The sequence below is a fragment of the Erithacus rubecula genome (genome assembly GCF_903797595.1).
Source record: "Erithacus rubecula genome assembly, chromosome: 9".
NCBI classification, from domain to species: domain Eukaryota; kingdom Metazoa; phylum Chordata; class Aves; order Passeriformes; family Muscicapidae; genus Erithacus; species Erithacus rubecula.
In genome coordinates, this window is record NC_136660.1 from 14,586,227 (window position 1) to 14,612,214 (window position 25,988).

At 36.3% G+C, this 25,988-nt stretch overlaps 1 protein-coding gene across 1 annotated transcript in view; it reads right to left on the bottom strand.

The window, feature by feature from the left end:
- Positions 1–25,988, bottom strand: part of VCL (vinculin) — a 58,251-nt gene that overhangs the window by 20,883 nt on the left and 11,380 nt on the right. Inside the window, 5 exon segments of the mRNA XM_079313189.1 lie at positions 4,954–5,114; positions 5,375–5,497; positions 7,875–7,983; positions 9,755–9,905; positions 15,933–16,003. Coding sequence (XP_079169315.1) covers positions 4,954–5,114; positions 5,375–5,497; positions 7,875–7,983; positions 9,755–9,905; positions 15,933–16,003 — 615 coding nt within the window.

Sequence of the window (25,988 nt, forward strand, 5' to 3'; positions counted from 1 at the left end):
TTGGTACAGAGATGACAAAAAGAAGCCTGGCTCTCATGTAGCATCTGAATCAGACTGCCTATTGTCCAATGCTTTTGAAGAGGAGCCTACTACCATCAGTATCCTGCTATAGCACATGCTATCCTGACAATACTAAAGAAATGCCATGGTTTTGTGGAGTTGTTCATTCTGCATGCTTAGTTTTAAAAACACAACACTGAATACTCTGGCATTTTTATTCAGGCATGTTGGTCTGTCAGCTATCCATAAGGTGCTATAATATAATTCAGCAGTCAATTTCTAAAATGTCACGTGATGCAGCTGAATATGTTTAAATCCTCTCAGAACACAGCCTGAGAGACAAAACCAAAAGCAGAATTATTTTCACCTGCATGACTGGGTTTCAAATCTAGAAACTGGGTCTCCAAATTTAGTCAGGACCTGTTTCAAAAAAACTTCCAAAAGGTAGGATATGCAGCTAGTGGTGGGAGATGGGCACATTATTTTAAAAGTCCTCTGTAGCTCAAGAATTGCACATTCAGTTACGATAAGAGACAAGCAAATATTCGATGAATATTCAAATATATATATAAATCTTAGCAGCTATGAAGGTAGGTGTTACTGTTTTCTGCTGTTTATATCGGGCTGAAGCCACTTTAGTTTCAAATGAATGGTCTAGGCCAGGGCTGCCTACCCAAAAGTAATTTGAAACAAGGAACTGACTGAACTTTTTAAAAGGCAACAGATGTTCTTATTGTGTCAATGAGATGGATAGGAGTGGGTGGAGAAAAGGAGTGTTGGGAAACACTGCCTTACCCCTCCCTTTTACTATCACAGGCTTTTGTGTTGTCTCAGCTGCCTGCAGAGTTGCAGTTTCAGCAGAACTATATAGAAGCCTCTGAATCTAAAGTCTAATATCTGAGGAAAAAATCATGGGTGTTCCAGCTTTTGCACTCATGATTTTTTAACTGCCAGCACTGCCCCAGCAGCAGCAGGATCCATCTGCCCTGTCATATGAAGTTCCATAACTGGATTGCCCTCCAGGCTGAGTCTTGCTATCCTGTGTTCCTCTGCACTCATATTGGCAAAATATTGTCCCCTTTTCCTATTGAAAAAAATCTGGTCAAATCCTAGCATAGGAGTTGAAGTGTTTCAAGACAACTGCTCTTAAAGCATCAATTTCCCATCTACACAGCCCAAGGAATCTCTCTCAGCTATAGCCTGAAAAGGAGCTTTCATTGCAGTGAGCTGAGTAATGCAATGAACTAGAATGCATCCTTAACTAGGTTTGTTGGTACAGCACTTTTGTGTCTCCAGAGCTGTCTGGTGTCTGACACTTGGCAAGCAACAAAGGTGTAGCCACTCTCAAAGGTCTGGACTTACCAATTCAGGCTTTTAAGTAAGCAGAAGGAAGACAAAAGCAGAAACACTCAATCTAGAAAAATACAGCAACTTACTCAAGGTCTCACTGCTTAAAAGCATCTTGATAGTCCTGATTCCTGTAGCTGTTTAAACAGCTGCTTAAACCCTAAACAGCTAAACATGTTTAAAATTTAAGTCTTTAGGATTTTCTAACAGAATATCAGTTGCAAGCATTATTTTTCTTAAATCCTACTGCTCTTCTGCATAAAAATTTTGTACAGTTTTATCAGCACAAATTGTTTCTTTCCCTCCTCTTCCTGCCAACAGATCCCCTGTTGCCAAAAGGAATTTCATTTTAAAATTCAGCACTATTATATTTTCAGAAGAGATAAACAATTTCAGTTAATCAAGTTAAACAACTAGGGCAATACTGTCTGAAGAGAAAAGAGCAAGCTGGATTTTTTCCAAATCAATTCAAAGCAAATATTATTTAAGACACTGCTATGCATCATTTCTGCCACTACCAAGAATTTTGAGTTTATTCAGGGAGCAGGTAGTGTTGGCTCTGCTATGCAAAAGAGCAAAATAAATCCTACACAACTCCTTGCTGAATGTAAAACACAACCTCTGACTCAATAAAGTGGTGTAGTCTAAGGATATCTGCATTTCATGACCAAAGAAGGCAATGCTGGAGGAAATAGACAAAGCCAGTGTTCTGGCAAGATAGATAGCTTAGTCACCATTCAGGGTTCAATCTTATAACTGTTAATACCCTCCAATTCCATAGAAATGAAAGATGTTTGAATTGAGTACTTCTTCAAATTCACTTTAAAACAAACACTAATGATATACAAAATAAAAATTCTCTGTAAAATGAAAAAATTCAAAGAAAAAACTTAAAAGCTATGAATGAAAAAATAGATACAATTCTTTTCCCCAAGATTTTGTCCAAGAATAGTATTTCAATTCTAAACCACTATACTATTTTTAAAATTCAGTGTAAACAGAGATTATTGCAATCCAGTAATAGTAAAGTGCAAAGTCCAGGAAGATCAACAGAGTAGTTGACCTGCAGCAACAACTCCTACAAAACCTACAACTTTGGCTCCATACTTTGTTCATTCTCTAGAGAGACTGTAATAACTCAAGGAAGAAATAACTCAAGACAAATAATAAACATAAAATAAAGTCCAATAATATCAGCAATAGCATGTACTACACACATAAAAATTCAAGGCTGGGCACCTCCAAACACCTTACTTTATTCAAGAAAAGCATGGGGGAAATACTCCTTTTGACCACCAGGCACAAAATGCATGCAACAGTGACCTCAGCTACAGCTAAATAGCTCCATCTCCCTCCCAGCAAAACAAGTAAATTGTTAGATATGTGTGCAAATACAGAATAAGGTCTGTAATAGGTGGCTATTAGCAAACAAATTTCTGTTTCTTCATCCCACTGCATTTTTCAGTTCAAATACTTTGTCATCACTGGATTAATGCCCAGTGCTACAGTTCCAAATCATCAGCCTTAGTTCAAAAAGAAAATACAATTAAAAATTTCTCAGTTCAGAATAGAATGATACTTTAATTATACTAATCCACAGAACATATGTATGCATTAAGCATAACAACCAATATTTTCCATTAGGAAATGCTGCTAATATACCAACTGTTTTCTTAATTAAATCCTTTAATAATCTGCCTTACCAGCTATATGAATAAGAATTTCCTAATCACAAAACATAACCCATAACACCACTCTTAGCAATAGACATTTTTCTTTACCACAAAAATTTCCAAATTTGCTGGGTAAAATAAAACTGTATTCACATTTCATTAAATACAGTTAAGTTTAAATCCAAAAATAAAACTGAATTGATGAAGTACCCATACAAGACTACAGTTTTAAGCACAGACCTAAAGAACATGAACTATATGAACTGAAGGAAGGCTATGGGTAAAACTATGGAATGGCCACTATGGAACAGACAAAATTCCTGACTTAATAAAGCTTTCTGGCCATGCAGAAAGCTCATTCCTGCATGACTGGACCCTTTATTTGTCACTACAGAGACTCATAAATTAACATAAAAGCATTCAGCAAGAATGTGCTGTAAAATCTTGCCCTAACTCTAATCAGATTCAGAGGGAGTCTTAATGCAGATCAGCTTGCAATTACCATTCTCAGTGACAGCCAATGCTACACACAGCTAGACAGAGCTATTATTATTTTCTTTTAAACTGTGTGTACATCCATAAGTATAAATGCCAGTGTCACAGCTGGCACACAGAAGTTGCACAGCACACAGTCTGCACACAGCAAAAAAATCCCACAGACATGCTTTTTTTGGGTTTAGTACAAGGTAGAGGTGGAGGGTGTGGAAGAAAGCTTACCTTCTAAAGGTGAGAAAAGGGTAAGAAACAGGACAACAAAAACAGAGATGCATACAGTAGTTATAATAAGGAAGTGACAGTGACAAAATACTTCAAGAGGCAAACTAAGGGTCAAGTGCCAAACAACATAGGCCAAAGTGATTTTATGTCTTGGTTACACCAATGTTAGATTTCCTGCTAGCGTTTGTTTACTAACCAGTCTGGCTTCAGGTCTCAGTAAGTTTTTTATTACATTAAAGCTCATATTGTTGCCCATAGCATAAATGCTTTAAAAAATACCTTCAGTAATTTACTTCCAAGTACTCAAAAGAACTTGGCAGGAATTTCAGTTATGCAGCTGCATTTATTTGTAAGCCCACAACACTTGTGATTCTGTCTGCCAGACCTGCTTTACAGTCTTCTAGACACTTCAGTAGCTTCAGCATTACTTCAGAGCAGCACTTGGCTCCAGGTAAGTGGTTGCAGCTGAGCACTGAGTTGTAAGGAACCAATCCTGACCATAATGCAGCTTCACAGGCATCAGACTTACCCAGAAAGCCTCTTCAATCTAACAGCTTTCTTTGAGACAAGACAAACACCTGAAATTTACTCTCACGCCCAGAATAAAAATGGGGCAGGGAGAAAAGGGGCAGGTGTTTAAAGAGGAATTCTCCAAACTAACTAAAATTTCTCAATTTTAAGCCTTTTGCATAAGGAATACAACAGTAGCCTATTTTTTCTAGCAGGACCTAGAAGGAAAGTCTCAATCTCACTTATGAATGCCTAGCTATGAGACCAGTTGAATGTACAGAATGGTAACTTTTATACCTAATTCCCTATGTCAAAAATGATTATGTAGGGTAGTTATACATAGAGAAAATATCCTTCTCTGAGTGGAATACACAATTTTCCAGGACTTTCTAACGATACTGAAACTAAAGCATGAATAAAGCTGTCTTCTGTTGGACCACTGAGTTGCACTAAACCACTGAACTACCTTCAAATGCCACACTAGTTGAACTTTGCTTATTGAGAGAAAGCTCATTTTGAAAGTTACATGAATATATTTATCTCTGAAGATATTTGACCTTGAAGAGATTATATGATGAGATTACCTACTGTTACAAAACTGATGCACACATACATATTTCAGTGGTCTCAAAAGCACAAGTTTAAAAGGGTAAAACACAGTAGACAAAAACTAGGCTTCTACATACAAATGCAGCTATGAAAATACCTTGCTTGCCCAGGCATCTTCATCCCACGAAGTGAGTTGCAAAACACGAATTATTTCATTTATCTCAGCACTCATTTTCTCTACTGTGAAATTGCGATTTTTCAAGGCCTCTTCTATTCCCTGGCTTTTAGAGTTTTTTGTGGTTACAAAAATCTTCATAGCTGTGAAAATACCAGAGATTAGAAAAAGGTATATGCAAAACAAATCTGTGGTTAATTTGACCTTCTACTGTACTTATATGTAACATTTTCTTTTGCATGGACCATTTTATCTCAAAGAGATTGTAGTTTTAATGCAAGAAGCACAGTAACTTGCAATTGATTACAAATGTCAAGGTTATTTTTAATAAACATAAGACATCAGAACTGCAGTTCAAAACAGTAATTCAGAATGGTATTAAAAAACAAAGCAAAAAAAATACCTGAAATAAGTACTGGCAATAGCTCCTTCACTGTATTCATGGAGTTCACCAGCATAACCCTATGTTCCTGATGAGTTAATTCCTGTTGTCTCTCGTCAATCATTTTGGCCATCTTTGTCATTCCTAAAGATTAAAGTAATGGAACATTGAAACACTTGAGGTTGCTAAACAAGAATAAGGCATAATGATTGATGAAAACTATATTGAAGTTTAAACCTTTTGTATTACCAGCTGTTAACACAATCCAGATACTTCAGAGAAATCACCTATTCAAAACCTAGTCACTATGTAAAGTAGAAAGGACTACTCAAAATTCTCTCTTTAGAATCTTATTAATAAAACAGGAAAATACTTAAAATTACTGTTTTAGGACATGAAGTCACTTAATGAACACTGGAAGCTGATTTAAGGGAGGAGGAGAGGGGAGGAGGATTTAAGGGAGGGGGAGGGTGTAATCTTTTCTGTTAGGATTTGATGCCTTAAGCGAAGGACAAAAACATCAGGATTTTGTTTGTTTGCTTGAAGTTCTACCAGAGGTCAAGAACTGTATTTATTTACACTTCATATTTGCTAGAAATATTTCAGTACCCTAGAAGCCTGAAAAGAATTACATTTATTCTAGAGCAAATCTATTTTCAATAGCTAAGACCTGAGAGGTTTACCACACAGTGCATGTGGAAACTTCAGAGACAGCCTCATAAAAACTTAAGATTATTTAAACTGATGGTGTTGTGGTCCTACTCTTTCTCCTCCAGGGTATAAAACTGGAAGGAAGCTGTATATTCTTTGGCTGAATTACCTTTCTGCTGGTTAGCATCTTAGGCATTTCAACACTGCTTTCTTGACATCACTGAAGAGTAGTAGGATCCTCACACTGACAGCACAGAGAGGCAAGCTGTGCAGAACCACATTTCCTTTTAAATGACAAAAGCCTTAACAGGTAATCATGTTCCTCTCTCTACTTCCAGTACAAAACCTATAAGCACTTCCTTGACTTTAAGTGTACCTGCTCATACTCCTATTTATATAGCACTCACATGAAAGGATAAGTTCAGATGCCCATTAATGTAACCACAAGACACAAGGACTATGGGCATTATGTTTTGTGTGCATGGGCTGCAGATGTTGAGCATCAACCAGCTCAGGCAAAGCCAGAGCTTCTACAGCATTCCAGAGGCACAAGGCTCACTATTTATTCAGAATATCATGAGTTTAAAGAAGATGATTTGCAATGAAGGTAACAAGCCTACATCTCCCTCTAAGAAACTAAGACACCCAAGACCTCTGTCATACATATGTAACAGCAAATTATGTCTGAGGTTCAGTGAAAAGATCCAAATGCTTGTAACTGAGCCCAAAAGCACAAACTGAAGTTAGGAAGAACTTTCATTTTAAAGCTATGTAAGACAATAACCATAGAGAAACTAAAAGTGTATATACCAAGTCAAAGAAAAAGTTTCAGGGAAAGAGAAGATTGTTCTTCTGTTTTAATCTTTGCCTCTTCAAAATGAGGCAAAAACTATTCAATTGAAGGTAATTTCTGATGGGAAATAAAATTTAGAGAACACTATACCTCCACATGGAACTTAGAAATTTTTCCACATCTAGACACAAGGTCAAGTATACAAGTGTTAAATAAAAACAGGATAATCTACAAACATGCTCTGTGCCATGACAATTTAGTAATTTCATTTATCACCTAGCCACATTACACATGTATTTATAAATATAGAGTACTAACTAGATTCCTGCTGGTTTTATATAAGCATTCTTTAGTTCAGTGTAATTTTAATTCCAACATCTTACTACACCACCACATCTTGATTTTACACAATGCTTTTGTTAAATACCTTAGCTATTTCATGCTGAAGCTAAAGCATTTGAAATAGCAAATGACATAGATTAATGGTAGGTTTCTTTTAGAGCAATAAAGAGATAGAGAAAGCAGCTCCTCACTTACAATCACTTCCACCACTGAAAGTGAGTTAGCACAGTAGAGTAACAAATAGTGAAGGAGCATCAAATAGCAAACATAGAATTTCCATAACAGCTGGGCTTTGTATTATATTTAAGACAGCTATTTCTGCAACCTCATTAAGAAGTTAATATATGGCATGTAGCTTATCCTATTCCAAGAAATTCCTACTGGGCCTAACTATCTCAGCCAGCGCAGACTTTTTATCAGCTTAATGGATTTTATATCTGGGAGTGCTCAGTGACACAGCTTTTTCATTTTTTATGTTTTATCCTTACTAATGCATACTTACTTCCTTCACAGTATAGGAAAAATACATCACCCATATGCATATATCATTTACCAACATATTCTGCATTCTTAAGAGAGACTCTGAAACAGACTCTTTCCAATAGAAACCTCCAAAGCAACTGCTTTATCATTGTCCCAGTATTCAAAACTTGGGTGAGGAAGGTGCTAGAGGGAAAAAAAGTAGTGGAAAAGACTATACTTAGTATATTTATGAAAGATGGGAGCAAATCAAACCTGGCCCTAAATTCTTCGTGTAAGTCACCAGATCCTCCATTGTCTCTACCACTTCTGCCACAGTCAGATATTCCAATATTCCTTTGCAGACACGGATAATTTTACGGACCTAAGAGAGGAACATTCCATTATTTCTTAGGTAAAGCTAAGTAACACTTGAATTAGAAATGCAAACCTCTTATTAGAAGAGTTTAGTTATAGCATTTGCTAACATGACAAATGGGCAATTATCAAGGTCTGAGATCCTGAATAAGTTACCCAAATGCCATTAGTCAAGTGCTGTAGTGGCAAGCCAATATTTAATCAGCTTTCCACTACTAAGAAATGCAAAATCCTACTTCCAATGTTTTCACTTTGTATGATAAATGAAGGACAGCATTGAGAAAATAGGTTAGAAAGAACTTCATCTATGTATGCTGTCATGCTTGAAGTTTTCCATTGCAATTTCATCAATAAAATGTTTAACTTAAATCACAAAGCAAAACTACATAGAAAGCATACTTCAAGCTTTCAGAGGAAGTATCATTCACCATACAGCTTTACATATGGATAAAATATTACCCAGCATTCCAGCAGGGAAGATAGATCCAACAGCTTAAACTTTCCAGAAAAATCTGTGAAGGCTGTACTTCATTTACCTCTGGACCTCTGCCTCAGCTTAACTTTTTTTCAGTTCACATTTGATTCCAAAACAGTTCTCAGTCAGTAAATCTTCTAACCTCTGAACCATATTACTTCTGACATCACTACATAAAATCCTTATGGAAGAACAAGTTAATTAACATTTAATTTGTATCAACCACATGCAGTGTTCAGCACCTAGAAAAAAAACAAAGCTTCCTCTGAAACTCATTTCAGTTTGTCCCAATTTTACTTAATAGTGAAACATAGGACAGACACATGCCAACTTCAGTACTTGGGAAAAGTCAACCATTCCTGACTAATGGCTTTCTTTTCCTAAATGAGGAGTTGTCAGGTGAGTCCCACAAAGCATTAACTTCACAAAAGTCAATTTCCTAATCACTAGAAAGAGAGATTAAAACCTATTAACTTCCTTGAAAGTCCCATAACACTTCTGTTAAAAACCATTTCAGGAAACAACATGCTAACAGTGCCATGAGAGATGTTAGACTACTCAGAACAGCAAGAAGAGCAACACAATTCCATAGCTTAATAAATTGCTGCAGAATTAGGATTGACATCAGCATTTCTAACAGCACTAGCTTTATTTCTTCATTGTAGCATGATCTTTCTTATTCAGAAATGAGAAAGACTCGAAAAAAACCAAACCAAAATGAGATTTACATTTCCTTGCAATTATGGCATTTTTTGTACATATGAGGATGTACAAACAGCACTTCTGAGTCAGTTTTTGGCTTGTGCAGCAGCCAAAATGTAGCAACTGTTAGATTTATCAGAATACATCTTCTGCCTGACTAGCCAGACAGTCCAAATCTATATAATCTCCCATGCCCCAAGGCCAATTAAATTGCCAGACCTAATGAGCCAGACATGCTAGAAAGTGGCCTAGGGCTTTTCAAAGAAGGCATAAGAAATTACGATGATCAGTAATGGGTAAGGTAAAAAAAAGAAAAGCATCAGTAAGATATCAGACAGTTGACAACATCTGGCCTTTTTGAGCAACAATCACAGGCAACATCTAAACAATGTCATGCAAAAATGTTCCTAACAAAACAGAGCAACAGGCCTTAAGCTCCTTCTGACAGAAGGGAATGCAAAATATGCTTCCAATCAAGCTAAAATGGTCAAAACCTCATTAATCTATTTGATAGTTTGGTTCAGCTAATTTCATTAGAGGAACATTTCAATTAATAATACTGTTGTGCAGGCACTTATGTCAGTCATGCTGGCATTCCTACCTCTGCTTCATCAAATGTCAGGAGCAAGTCTGATGTTCCAGAAAGGATTCCTCTTGATCCATCAATGAGATAGTCACGAGCTGGTACTGAGTAAGGATCTGCTTGCAGCATCTGGGCTGCCCGAACCAGTTTGGTGCAGGCATTCTCCACTCTGTGGAAAGCCAGCAGACAACATTTGCTGATCAGCTTCTGTCTGTATGACAACAAGCTGGAGAAAATGCTGGATTTATTTTTAACTTCACCATTTGTAGCACCACAAGCAAACTGATCATTCATTAAAAGACAAGAGTATTTCTTGTATTTTTTCTAACAGAAAGTCACCAGCAACCATACAACCCAGTTTTTCAGAAGTCACAGTCTTCCCATGTAGGGAATGTTTGAAGTACCCCTTACAGTGTCATTAAGGAGAGTTCCCAACCCAGCAAAATACCTTACATTCTTCATGGCAAGGGAGGGAACAAAACAATCATTCTTTTATGTTCACAATAAAAGTAACTTAACTTTTATCAGCCTTGTATAGGCATTGTTATTCAAGCAGCAATCACTTAATAAATATTAAATGACAGCTACACATCAGGACAAAATAACATAGTTTTACAAAATACACTGTGCTCTGCTCATTGAAGCTGTAGTCTAGGTCTTCAGAATGTTAACACTCGTAGAAAGAGCTTTTTAAATAACAACAAAGTGTAGTGGTAAAGTACAATGTTCAATTGCAGCTTGCAATCCCAGACATAAAAGTAAAAAAAATTTTTTGCAAGATATTACAGTATGTAACTACAGTAACAAAAGCTATTTACAATAATAAAATTATGAGCTCTGAAATTAGATTCCATCAAACCATTTAACACAATTTTAAAATATCAAAAATTGGAAGATTGAACATGTTTTGCTTTTATTATCTTGTAATTACATGGTGACATCTTTGGAAAATAAAAAATTCAGACTTCCCTTTCATGGTAGGTATGCTACTCATGACTGTAGTTATTGACTACACTTACTGCACTTTCCTCCACTGTCTCCCATTCCATTTAAGTCTAGTGTAATACTAATGCTCTGTGCATATGAAGACCATGTGCTCATTCAATAACATGAGATTCCAACAAATATAAAACACTTAGTACAGCAATGCTACCTCTCATGACCACTTGGCATGCTTGTCACATAGCCCAACTGACCAGTTAAGCACGCTCTTTTCTCATACTTTAATAAAAGTAGTTTTGTAAAGTTAGGGTTAACCCATTTCCCCCCATGTTCTTTGCTAATTTAAATATTAGAACTTAATGATTACATCTAAATTTAACTAGCAGAAATAAGACACCCATTACAGGAAAACACACTTTTATCCAGAAACTAAAATTTTCAGCTAATAGTTCCCTAGAGTAGATCAAATTGGACCAGCTGCATTATCATAACCTGATCTTTTTGGGAGACATCTGCTCAGCATATCAGATGGCAAGGACTTCTAACCAAGCAAGAAAATGCAGAAAGACTTCTAGGCAGAAAGTGGAAATGGTCTGCTCATTACTATGCAATGCACTTAGTTGTGCTATCAAAGTCAACTGACTTCACTAAATTAGATTTCTGTGCTTGCTTCTCACATTTATTCTTTTCAACTCTGCCAAGAAAGGGATTAAACAAATCACCTATTCAGCAGATCAGAGCTATAGGCACAGAAATACTTAATTTCCTACAGTTTAATTTCATGGTTATCTGCTTAATACTAATAATTATCTCAAGGCTGGCTTTTTCATTTTATAAGAAAAGAATTAACATAAATGTGTATTATACTAGAAGTCACAATAATTAATGAAAATAGTGTTTATAAGTGTTCAAAGTTCTCTTTTGCAGTTTTAGGGTTGAACTCTTAAAGGCAAACATGAATTTCAATAGCACAATGCCTATTTTGTATAAACTTCCCAAAGCACTTAAAATACTTCAGGAGTGTAAGCTATGTCCAAGAAAACACAGTGGTATTTGAAAATTAGGCACACTTCATCTGCTGCAAAGCACATATGCTAGGAAGCAAAAGATTAGGAAAAGAAATTCATTTACTTCCATTAAAAAAACCAACCAAAACAACACAAACAACCAAAGCCCCTAAAAATGCAATGAACCACTTGTTCTATCACAAGAATCAAACATGTTTAGAAGTTCATTGCTATGATGAAGTTTCTAATCTCTGTTATATTGCAACATGAAAAACCCAACAAAACATATTTTAAAAAAGTATATTTATTTTTGAGGCAGGATTACAATAAAGCTACCTTAACAGCAGCCAAATTCTTTGTGGGGAAGTCACTGGTCACAATATTTCTAACCATACTACTCTGGGTAGTCAATCAACTTCATCACTGTTAAATGTATTCCTTACAAAACACAAGGCAAAAAACATAGCTTATGCTAAACTATTATTTTAGTTTTTAGGTTTTAGGATTGACATCTTAATTTTCCCAGAGGTCATTTTCCAGTTTAACCAATACAGTTTCAATTACTTGCAGTTCTAGAAATATAAAGAAAAAAGTTAATATTTTACATTCATAATAATTTGTTAATACAGGTACCAGCAATGCAGCTACAGCTTGGCTACCAAAATAATGTTAACATAGAACAGCATTATTGCTTGATTTGTTAAATAACCTTGTGCATGCAAATTAAAGAAATTCTTATTCAGAATGTAAACAAATAGTCTATTCTTTACCTAGAGATTGCAGTTCTTCACTTCTTTACAAGAGAAGCTTAACAAGTAACAGGAAGACACTGCAAAACATCTGAAGCTAATTATATGCATTACTTAAACTCCCTGATGATTAAGATAATTAAGATAAAGAACTCAGCATTTTTTAAACTCTAAGTCAACACTTCCAATGTGGTTTATGTCAGTAGCAAGTGAAAGATGCATGACAGCTTTTCAGCAGCAAGTTATTTTGCTGCACAATCAATCACACTCCTGCTGAAAAATTTTACAGATTACCATAATATATATTTATTATGAACCCTCGATACCAGTATCAAGTCTTTCAAAAGAATAAACAGATCTATCCTCCAAGACTTTCTGAATGGAGGAAATATGAACAGGGAATGCAGTGCTAGCACATGTGTACTGCTTCTCACCCATCATCCATGCACCAGGAAATTCTGCCAGAGCACTCCCTCAGAAAGGAATGCCAATTCCTGAACTAATGCTTTAGAAATAAAAATTCTTTCTCAGAAAAACAAAACCAAAAAAGGACCCTCATCTGTTTCAATTCTTGCATAGAAATTCTGTCCTTTACAGCAGTAAAAGATAAGGCTTCCTTTGTAGCTCACCTGTGACTATAATTTGTCCTCACAACCAAGATATTCATAACAATATACTCCTTAAAAACAAATGCTAACATGTACTAATTCATTTTGGTATAAACTCCAGATTAACAAAAACCCACAAATGAAACAGATTCTCATTCATAAAAACCATTGAATGATCCTAACTCAGGTTACTGCATCTAGGATAGCAAGTACTCTGTCAAGTGGGTGTCATTACTCCAACAGAGAGCTCTGGTTCCCACTTTGCATTATATCATAGCTTTATGCAGTCATGAATTGCTGCAGAAAACGTTCTTGCACTGAGCATAAAGTGGTATCACTCAGCAGTGCTTGTGTCACATTTCCACAGTAATGAAATTATTGAAGTCTTGCACAATTTGCTACATTTTGATCAAAGGCTGAATACAGTATAGCAATTAAAATTTCTTTTCCTTAATCCCTTACTTGTCTAGGTGAGCAATAAACTGAAAATGAACTAAAAACTCCACACATCCTAGAAAATGAGCATAATCAAAATTGCATATTTGCATACAATTCATCAAGAAAAAAATCTTTGATCTCATTTCATGAAATAAACACTCCCCTCAAAAAAATCAAACTCCCCTACAGCCACAGAAGATCACACTCCAGGAACACAGCATGATAAATGCTGTAGTGGATTGTATCAAAGGCCCATTTAGCCCAGTATCCTGTCTCCAGTAGTAGCTGCAAGTAAAAGCCTAAGGAAGGTTAAGAACAGGATAAGCAATTATCATACTTCCTCTAGGCACTCTCCCATCCTTCAACTATTTTCAGTTCTTCGGACTTCCTGCAGTTTGCCTATTTGATGACCCACAATGGGTCTCTCTAAGTACTTAGCTATTAATCTCCAAACCCACATAAAAAGAGTTTTAACAGTACACAACTGGCTGTATAAAGTACCTCTCCCTACTGCTGGCTTACAAACTACTAGCTTAAAGCAATTCCCCCGTCGAGTTCTGCACGAGAAAAATACCTTCTTCATGCAAGTATTACTTCCTTAGACATTGTCAGGGCCTCAATCTCCTCTGTCACTTTTCCCAGGCTGAAGGGTTCCATCCTTCTCAGCTTTGCCTTATACAAAAGTAATTCTATGCCTTTGTTCTCAAAGTCCTTCTGTGAGCTTTTTCCAGTCCCACTACCATCTTTAAAAAAATTGTGACTACCAGTACATGCAGTATTCAAGCTGTGGAACAAAAATATATCATGACATTTGGATTGTTGGAAATAATGTTCTATTTACTTTTCGACCATTATGAACAGGTAAGGATGCTCTCACCAACGTACAAGAGCTCCAAGACCTTGCTCACTATTGGAAATGGTCAGTTCAATCATTCTACCTGCCATTAGACCTGCTGCTCTTCCAAGCGTGCAAAATTTCAGATATTGCAAAGTAATTTAATCCACACTTAACATCAAGTCACTTCAATTAATAAGGCACTGTAACTTCCCAGAGTCATCAATTAACCTCTCTGCCCTGCATAAGATTTGGGGTCATCTCTAAGTACTCTTGCCTCACAAATCAGCCTGGTCTCCAGAACATTTATTAACACGGTAAAAGCACAATCCCAATCAAGAGCTCCACAGTCCTACTGATTTCCTCCTACCATTGTCAGGGTTAACCATATAATCTTTTTTTCCACTTTCAGTTTTCTCTTTTTCATACAGAATTTTTTCTAATTACCCTGCAGCTACTTCACCTTTTTAAAAGCCTCTAGATCCTGCTAAGTTTAGAAATCAGTGTATACTGTATTACCTGGGCTACCTTTTCCCCTCTTTGTGATATTTCTAAGACATTACCAATAGACTTGTAAGGCAGAATTTCCCTCCACAGAAACACTGCCAATTCACCCAAAGCACACTACATATAGGTGAGGTGTCTCTGCTCTCTAATACAGAATTTCTAATCATTTATTCCAAAAGTAGATCAGATCTACACATCTCCCGTTCCCCAGAATTCCCCAGAAAGTTCCTCAGGCTCCAGCATCACTGATTGACATACTGGTGGTCTCAAGAGAGAGACTACTTCACCAATAATTCAGCTATTTCATTCTTGAACTCATGTGCTAATATCACCTGGTCCTAAGTATTATTTTAGTTATTCATTTTGTCAACCTACAATGCAATAAACTAAATCCTTATTCACTGACTACAATAAATGCTCTCTTTAGACATCACTTTCCTCCTCCCTTTTATTAATTTCCCAGTTGTCCTAATGCTTTCCTTGCTATCTGCCTGTTTGGTGTTTGGAAGTAACAGTAAAATACTCAGTAGTTCTGTCTACACTAGACAGTGCTAGCATAGAGGTTCCCATAGGCAGTAGATTGTAGGGGAAAGTTATTTCACTAGAAATCTGTCAGGTAGCAATAAGTAGCTTCGGAATTCCACAACAAGAGGTTATGTATTATTTTTAAGGCTTAAGGCAACAGAAGGAATCAGCTTCCTTTACACCAAGACATAGAATTAAGAATGTCTTCTGTAAGGGGACTTACTGTCTACTAACTACACTGTGCACTAAGTAACTGCTCTTCAAATATCTTGGATTTCTGGGCAGTTATGCTATCAGCTGCCTGTACTGACAAATTCACATTTTCCTATCAACCAAATAAATAGAAAAATATTGAGACACCACATTGTCTCTGACACTTTAAGCAAACCTACAGGAGCACACAGCTAGTACTATTATTACCATGATTAATGTTTGTTATTATTTTTAAAGGAAAAAATGCCATAGATATGTATTCATATATACAGCCCGTAACAAGACAAATCTCTACTGCCAAAGAGGTTGTTCCTGACATTGGAACAGGTTTCCTGTATGCACAATACAAGATTTACAATAAAATTAGTTTACTTGATAAATGCTGGTGGCATATCCCTTTTCAAGATCTGGTCTTCTGTTGTCTGCACAGTCTCTTTTCCAACCTGCAGGAGAAAAAAATGACATACTTAAGAATCAAAATTTCAGAGTCAAGGCCAGATAAAAGCAAATTGTGAAATAACAAGAAAAATGTTTTGTACTAATGACAGCTCCTTTCACCAGGTTCTTGTTCCTGTATCTGCTTTTGAGACCACTATATGCTGTGCTTAACTTAATGCTTTAGAAATCATAAGTTGTTTCCTTATGATTCTCTCCTAAATTAAATCTCTACTAAATTAAATGAGTTGACACCAACTCGCACTTCTCCCTCTTCCTACTCTTCATAGAAACAATAAGTTTTTACAACTAAGTGCAGAAAAAAACCAGTAATCTCTGAAGGTTTCCCTTTGTCCTAATCTCCACAAGTCAGAAATCAAATTCAATGCTAAAAAAAATTACTGCCCCCTTTTTCTAGCAGCTTAGTTGATTAGAAAAATGTAGTTAATTACCGAGAATACACCCCACATCCACACCATCCTTTAGGCAAAAAGTAATTATGCAGGAGCCAATAAAGAAAGAGAGTAAGATCTGGAGTTTTCTATACACTAGCTCTTGTGTTATACAATAGAAGTCTTTATAATTGGTAGCTGACTCTCTGAACTGTGAGATCACCAACTTGACAAAATATTTCCAGCTCCTTTGTTCGCTGTATTTTCCAGCTGAATAAGCTATTCAGAAAGGCATCACAAAGCAGAAGGTCTTTAAACCAGACACCACTTTGTGTTAAGAGCTGCCAGACCTGCTCAAGCTAGACAAGATAGCCCTGAAAATCCCTGATCAGCTGGTGCTTAAAGATTCATTGGGTTTGGACAGAAGATGTAGTGTGTCAGTATGCACAGCACTTGCCAATTCTAATGCTGTACAGCTTTCCAGAACCACTGTTTCCTTGCAAATTTTTGCTGCTTGCCAAAAACTGTGTCCTGGTCTGCTCCTTTTCAGAGGAACTTCACAGAAGTACATTGGTCTGAGTACTTTATTTGCTTCAAACAGACTCAGCCTAGCCTACTTCTTTTTTTTTTTTTTTTTTTTAAGCTATTAGTACTACACTCAGAATTAGTCACACTGATACTTAAAAGTCAAAGAACAAAAAATGTTAAAGATCTTGAATTTTATGGTAGGTTTCTGTCCCTTGTGTTCACAGTAGATTCACCAACAGTCATGCACTGTCCTAGTGCACAGAACTGCAGTGTTATTTTGACTTCTGTATTTCATAGCAATGCCTCAGGAGCATGATTCTAAATGCACCTCATGACCCACCAGACTATGCCTGCTTAAATCTCATTTTTTCCACTGCACTCAGGAAACACATTCTTTATATTTCTCACAAGTTGGCATGGATAGGTGCATGATCAAGATAACACCAAAAATTGAGTAATTCCCAGTAACTCTGGATTTTACATCATTAGATAAAAGATTCTCACCAGGTAAAAATGAAGAGCAATACTTGATTTACAAGAACTATGCCTTCAAGATTTTCCTGCAGCTGTAGCCACCTGCATATAGTTCAGTATATTGAAAAAGAATAACTTTAAAGTATGCAAAAAAAATAAAGCTTACAATGTGGGAGCACTTCAAGTTGAAGGTCACTTTAGCCATTTTTTATATTGGCCAGGTGTATTAGAACATAGAAAAAGCATTTCACCACTCAGTCTAGAAAGGATAAGTATCTTCTATAAAGGGATAGCTCAGTAGTCAAAGAAGGATTATCAGCCACTTGTAGGCAGATGATATATATCTACTTTACATATATAGATGTACAGACGTTTTTGCTATAGCCAGCAAAGTAGCTAAATAGCTATTTTTAGTCTTCAAATGGAAGTAACATACAGGATAAGAGGCAACTCCTCCTCTGTTTAGGGGTTTTCTGTAGAGATTAAAAATCTCAAAACCTGTCCCAAATTCCAATGACATTTCTCTTGTAAGTTCATTCACATCCTCAGTACTGCATACCATGCAGAAGGGTCACAAGATTTCAAGCAGGTTCAATGATGCCTCAATTAAAAAGGTGCACTACCTCTCTAGTAAAAGGGACTTTCAACCTTGTTTTAAGCACCAACACAGAATGCACTCCTGAATGTGTTTAAATAGAAAACAGCTATGCAAACAAAGTTATTTCACTTCTTCAGTTGTTGCTCTTTGCAGCTGTAGCCAAGATATAGAAACTATAGAAATGGCATATAAAACAAAAGATGTACTCCACATAATATTTAACAGGGAAAGTCTCAAAACATGAAGACAGAGTCATGAGTAAAATATATATATATCCTCCAAGTTTAGTGGGTTTGCACTTCTAGCTTTGTGGTTAGGGTTTTTGTTGCTTTGTTTCCTACTTAGCTTTCACAAGATCCGGTTTCTTCAGATTGAACTTCACAGGGTTGAAGCAAGTTTTGGACACACTACAGTGTAATACACAGTAACAACTACCCTCTCCACCATCCAAGAAAATGAGGATTTTTTTTTTTTTCCTTCAAGATGTAGTATCTACACATTCCTTATTTCAGACAGGTAGCTTGGCCAGCTTCATGCTAATATAAAACAACCACCTGAAAAACACACATTTTATTTCCATCTAACAGTACACATATAGAAAAAATGACAGGATCCCTACTTGGGTTTTAGATATTCTTATCTCCTAAGATGATCTTTCTTTAGCTTACTGGGAAGTGACAGAGTGATATAGAAGCTTCTGCCATTACACAATGTTGGAGTGGCACTTACTCATGGTTCTAAAGAAAATTCCCTGACTAACACACTAAAATAACCATAATTTCAACACTGCACATTACAGAGTAAGGAGAGTTCTCAGGCAAACCTTACCAAGACAGTTTTAGTTATAACTTCTATCCATCCATATTAATTTCCAAACTCTTTGGAGATCAGAGATTAATCAGTTGAAGAAAGTGTGAGCTACTTTCCTTCTTGCTCCCTGCTCAAAAAAGCAGAGAGCAAGAGGCAGACAAGTCAAGAAATTTAAAAGAAATGGGGGACACAAGTCAGAGGGGATATATAGCTACTGAAAAACTTTCTAGGAATGTAGCTATAAGCAGGAGGAAGATGAGATTTCCTGCTGCATTTAGTTTTTAACCTTGTTTGTAAGTCCCCTGCAAGTCCTATTTGCCACTGATTAGTAGAAAACCAGTATGCTTTAAGCTTTCTGGTGTGGAGAATTTTCTTCATGGAAAAGAATGAAAAAGTTTTCATCAAGCCAAGTTTCTTCCTTATAAGCTGTTTTGCAGTTTTTAGTCATGTCTGTTTCTACTGAGGAAAAATAAGACAAGGTCCCTTGCCCACCTTCTTAGCCTGCTAGATATAGCAAACAACAGCTGTTCAGTCAGAAGGAGAAATAACTTCATCTTCTGTAATTCTGTAAGAGTTTCTTTAAACACAGACAAGCACCCAGTAATATCTAGCCCTTTTTACTTCTGCAGTTTAAAAGTAAAAGCTGCATTCATCATATCAAATAAAAACACACAAATAATTAAGATGGGAGTCCAAAGTTGATTGTTTAATGGTCATTTTATTTTATTTATTTTTTTTAAACAAAGATTCTTCTGAATGCCTCTGTTGATAATACCAGTTTGACAATTAGCCAAATGCTGGAAGGGACATTTTCCTCACAGCTTATATGATTTCCCCTGTTAAGAGGGAAGATGACCTTAGAAAGAGTGCTTGCAATGTTCCAGAAGCTTAATTTAAAACATCTGTCATTTCAGCAAGGAGCCTAAAAATAGTCCATCATCATCATCCAGTGAACACATAAGAGCCCTGGCTGTTACCCCCATGTCCCCCAAGAAATAAGCTACAATATGAGTTTTGCTTGACAAACCCAAGTGCCACACAAAGATCTGTATGATGTAAAATTAACTTTACCAGAGAACAACTCAATAAAAATCCACTCTCTGTTTTATGCATTCTTCCATGTCTTGCAAGCTTTCAGGAAGGACTGTGACAATAATAAGAGCATTAAATCTCAAATCAAATCTCATCAGTTCAGTCCTATCAAGTTCCTTGCAATTTTTTTGCCAGTTTCTTTAGATGTTTGTCCTGAAAAAATAAAATTAAGTATTTGCTTTAATTCTGCAGTGACAACAGTCTCTATATTGCATAGTTACACCTAGAATCCATCCCAAAATGGAATTACCAGTACTTTTCACACATCCTACACTTTAACAAAGTAAAGCTGACCTAGATCTCATGACTAGGAACAAAGAATCAAATTGAGCTAGAAGCAAGCCAAAGTTACACCAAATTTATGCTAACTCCTTGCTGGCATAGATGACATTTATTTCAGTCTGGACTGAAAAAATACAACATGGGCAGAGATAAATAAATCTTCATGAAAGAATTTTTAATTCAGGTTCCATACTGAGGGGTCTTACACTTGAAAGTGATGACTGAGATCCATTATACCCAGTTGTGAATCCTATACCTTTCAGAGTTCACTCCTTGGACAAGGCCTACCCACTGAAGGCCTAGAAAGGAGACCATTTATCCCACACTGATTCAGAGACCAATTTGTCTCAATGGCTTCAGAAGTGGCAAGGGCTCAGTAGATACTTGACAGTTGTTCAGTTTTCCTTTTGTGAAACCAGTCAGAGCTCAATTATATGGAAAGTGCTTTGGAAGAAGCTCTGGGCAGGAAAGAAGCAAAACAGAACTTGGCTGTTTACCTCTGTTCTTGTCAGATACAGAATTTTGATTGCAACCCACATTGTCTTTATTTACACTCTCAAGAAGATTAGTTGTTGGTATTCCAATCTATTTAGAAATACAGGTGTTGGAGTGAATGTTTATCATGCCTTAACCCTTAGCTGACATAATCCATGTGGTAAATGTGTCAAAACAGGATTCTGTATGTGCTGGCATAGCAGCCTAGCATCAAACTTTGTCAGATGCAAGTCAAACAGCTTTGGGGATTTGGTTTATGAAATTACTTTGTCTCATCTGAATTTACAAGTCACTCAAAAGCTGTCATATACAACCAGATTCCAGTAAAGACAGGACTTTTGCAAACTCTGAACAGAAGAATCAAGCAATGCTGGATCTTTTTAGAAAAAAAAAAAAAAAATCAAAGTGAACAGGTTCACAGGTCACTTCACAATCTCATCCTTCTCATTTAATACAGCTAAAAAAGTGAGTCTTAAGCTACAACTTTTTTTAAAAAACAAACCTTTGTTTTACCTTCAAAGGCTCTCAGAAGCCTTTAACAAAGCAAATTCCCAATTTCTTCTTCATCTACTCATCTTGCTTTGAATTATAAATAGGATTGATATGTCACCTGCAATTAGTGAGTTTACCACTGGTTTAAGAAGCTTTGAGTTTTCTACTTCTCTGTAGGGGAATAGGCCAATGCAATTAGAGACAGAAAGAAGTCCAAAGAAACTTGCAGCTAAATTTTCCACATGACTCTTGCTTGAAACCAGGAATGATAGTAAAGAGACTGCTGAATCAGAGCCTATTCACTTGTCCTTTCAGCCAGCATGGAAGCTGTCCTGACTCCTGGTTTTCTCATGATTGCCCTGGAGACTGCATTCTAGCCATAGCAGGGTACAATTCCAAAGTCATCTGGGAGGCAAATTAGAACACAGCAGCCATCTGGTCCCCAACACCAGCAAACCTACCTGTCTGCATTGATGATTAAGAAAAATTTAATTGGCTTAAGGCTAAGGAAATCCTGCTGTCCACACAAAATACAGAACTATGAAACAAGAACCATATGGAAAATAGAAAGCAACATCATTTGGATACCAAAATACTTCTTCATGCTGTTAGTACCTACTAACTCTTACCAGTACAGAGCTGAGGCCTGGATGGTTGGTCTAATTACAGGATTAACTTAACAGAAGTTAAGTAAATACATACTGATTTATGTGGTAGTTTTTATAGAACTATTATAATTTGGAAATTAGTTCTTTTATCAAAAGAAAAGCTTCTTTATCCAAAGCAGTACTTCAGGTTAAAATGACTTCAGGACATTATAACTCTACTTCAGTCAAATAACATAATTCATGAAAGTCATCTCTGACCCTTAGGCATTTACAAAACTCAGCAGGAAAAACAAGATGCAGCAACCACAGTCCACAAATGAGATTGAGAGCTGCAAACAGCTACCTTTACAAGGAAGTCTAAAGACAACACCACATACCAAAACAGCATGCAGACTGGAAAAGCTCTTCCAGCTCATTTCCATGTACTCAGATCCATGGTCAAGTTTCAGAGCACTTCTTAACAAATCCTGCTGCAGGTATGTACACATTAGTACTGTACTAAAAGAAAACAGGATTTCAAAGCTAAGCTTTCTCACTATTCAGATGCTTGTCTGAAAAACAAGAAACCCAATATCATTATTCTGCTTGTCTATTTCCACCACCTTTGACAATATGCTAATATCTGCACATTGCAGAGGGTTTTGGTGGATGAGGATCTCTGTCCTGCCCCAGTAATTGAGATGTATCCTGCCCTCACATCATTCCAAGTGTGAAGTCAAGTAAAAGCACCCAGAAAGTTTACTAATCTTGAGGCTTTTTGGCCCTGTTGGCAAGAGAGCAATAACAAAAAGTGTTATCATAGGAAATGCACAGATCATATCAAACGGAAGGCAGATTTGGTTCCAGATACAGCAGGGCTGCCTACAAGAATCTGATTCTGATACAGATAAAGATGTACTGCAGCATCTCTAAATTAACTCAACTTATAGCTGAGTCTACCCAGTCTTATTTTCCCTTCATCAGAAGGATAAAGTAACTTATTTGTTACATAGATCACAACATAAATTAGTATTCCACTTATCCATGTGTTGGCACAGATAGTCAAGAAGCTAAAAAAAAGCAAAGACAAAATGTGTTCTCTATTACTTGTTGAGTACATTTCAAATGTAGAACAGTGGTGCAGTTTCTTTCTCTACTGTTCGCATCTGAAATTTACTGCTGTTATAACTGACTGTACCTGTTACAGGACAGATGTGTAATATAAGTGCCTTATTTTTTCTTCACCATTTATTTAACTACGAAGTCTGTTGTTACCTTTTATAACTCCTTTACTTGTTGAAAACACTGCTGATTGGACAGGCATTACTACCTAAACAAGGCATTTTAACATGTCACAACTGAAAACGTAGGATGACTACCAGGCTGTGAATTTTAGGATCATCCAGTTGTTATATGCTTGTACTGACTTCTGAATATCAGACTGTTCAACACTGATTTTCTCTCTCCCACTGAAAGAGTGGCACCACTTCCCTTATCAGCTCCCTCCTAGAGCATCAGTGGTTCCAGAGAACAGATTTTTATTTTTTTTCCTAAGTTCATAGCAAGAATGGTTTCCTGCAGGAAAACAGGATATATAAGAAGCATGAAAAAGAAAACAACCACTCATCTAGAATTCTTTCACTGATAAAGAAATATTTTTCACTACGTTTTTAATATATTGAAAACATCTTCACATGCTCACTAATGCACAACTGTAGCAACAGAAACGAACAGCATTAAATCTTCTGGCATAAACTCTGCCACAGCAAAAGTATCTTGACCAACAAGATAGTTGCTACACAGTGTTTTATAGCAATTATCCACCTTCTGTAGCACACTGGACAATTTGTTTTTCATAGTCTCACTTTACTTGATTAACAACTAATTCTACCATGCACTTAGTTCATGGTGTAAATCATTGCTCACACTTTAAACGCAATATTTTAATTAGCTAAAACAGTATCTAATTACATTAAAGCAAACTTAACTAGATATGGTAAGCTGTTTTCCAAGGGACAGTACACATTTACATCACCATTGAAAATATGTGCCAGAAGCTTGGTATCCTGTGATTACTTTTCAGCTTGATTTTGCTTTCAGTGCTCAAGGCCACTTATACCAGCTCTGCAAGGAATTCCACCTGTAGAAAATTCCACTTATATGTGGAGTCACTACAAAGAATTTGCAATGTATTAAAAAGCAGCCACTCAAGAGAGCTGATAGAGAATATTAAAAATCAAATAAAATAGTATCTGATGCAGCATTCATTCCAAGTTAGAGAGACTCATTCAGCCATTAAAATTAGTTTTTCAATCTTAAGCTCATTATATGTTCATATAACAAACCACTATCACATAAAAAAAGCGTTAAAACCAACTAATTTCAATAGCATTTGCTATTTCTTTATTGACTCATACTGAAAAACGATATTCTTTGAAGAGACTAGGGTTTGGAGTTTTTGTAGTAAAAGCTTATGAATTGTGGCACAGAAGCAAACCTTACCAGTGTAATCAAAGTCTTTTACTAAGGAAAAACATAACCATTAAGAGAAGTGCAATTCAATTCCTAGTTGTCACCGATTCTGTTGAGAATTTTTGTCATTTAATTCATTCTACAGACCCAATTTCCCTCTCAGAACAATTATTATTTTCCATGCATCTAGAGTAGAATTTACTCTTAGCCACTTTTACAGTCAACATTCAGCTGCTAAAACCTCTTTTCCACCATCTCTCTATGTTCAGCCAATTAAAACATTACAAAAGCATTACTCCTACCCTTGCAGTCCCTACTGGAAAGCCCAGCTCACATAATACTTGAATCTGTAGCAATTCTTTATATCAATGGATTTGTTTGGCCCTGTTATTGTAGGCAGTGGATTCTGCACATGCTTGACAGGATAGACAGGCTTTATCAGTAGTAGTTTCATCTTAGAGCTATACTCAATTCTCTTTTGAAACCATGAGGGAAAATTAGGCAATATGAGCAAGCAACTAAAAGGTTACAGTCCAGTGCCACAAAAATACATCAGCTAAAACTGCTTTAGTTAAGTTCCCATGATTGACAAAGCTGGTCAAAGCCTGGGTTCACCTCTTGCATATAAAAGGAATAAACCTAGTCATTGTTAGCTCAGAAGTGGTAGAAAAGCCAAGCCTCTACAAATTGGTCTTAAAAAAAAAAATATTTAAATTTGACATTTAATCAAAAAGAGACATGAGAAAGTTCAACTTCTTTAAAACAGCTTTTTTTTTTCTTCTTCACTGCAATTTGTTAGCATTTTAGAACTCCATTGTGCCAGGCACTCTACAAATACACAGTATCATCCATTTTCACATACAATAGTGTCACACTAACAAGAAGATTGACAAACCAACTCTACAATAGGAAAAATACATTAAAGGGCTGCCCATTTCCAACTGTTAAAATCCTCTTGCAAGTTTAACAGAAATCAATGAAGATATATATATATCAATATATTGGTGAAAAAATATATTAGAGATGAAGTTATTGTTCAAGCTACAACAATGTATTAGGAAAAGAAACAACAGTACTGCTGCAAATCCAAGTAAAAGCAACTCCTATAACAGGAAGCTACACTTGCTCCCAACATTTTGTCCTACTTGAGGAAGGTGCTCAAAATTTAATAGTAACAGAACAGAAGAGAACAACTTTTCTGAACAATCATTATGCTATGTTAAACAGAAATGCAAGGGTTTGGGCCATCTAGCAAGGTAATAGGAAAAATCTATCTGGAAAAAGGAATTGCATTCAATTGTGAGAGCAAATACTAGATCCATCAAGTTTACAAATGCCTTCAGTTTACTACCTCCATTACCATACAGTAGCCAGGTCAGTTTCAAATATTTTGGTGATGCCTACAATTAAAAAGCCACATGCAAAGAAGTTTGCAGTTTTGGACAAAAAAAAAATGCACAACAACTATGTAAAAATCTGCTGCAATGTTGCTTTGTAGTGTTAGTGACCATTTCAGGGTCACAAAACTTCACTACTCTGAAACTGGAGAACAGGCCAGATATTCCAATTATAAACCCCAGCCCACCTCCAAACTGCCAGAAGCAAAGTTGTTCTGCAAGAAATTTACTTGTGCTTGACAGATAAAACACTTTCTATTCCATGGCTTTGAACTACAATCATCACAGATGTCAAGCTGGGAAGAGGAGGAAAAAAGAAAAAAATCAGTTCAACAAAAAGATACATTCCTGTCTTCCTGCTGCACAGGCAGTGG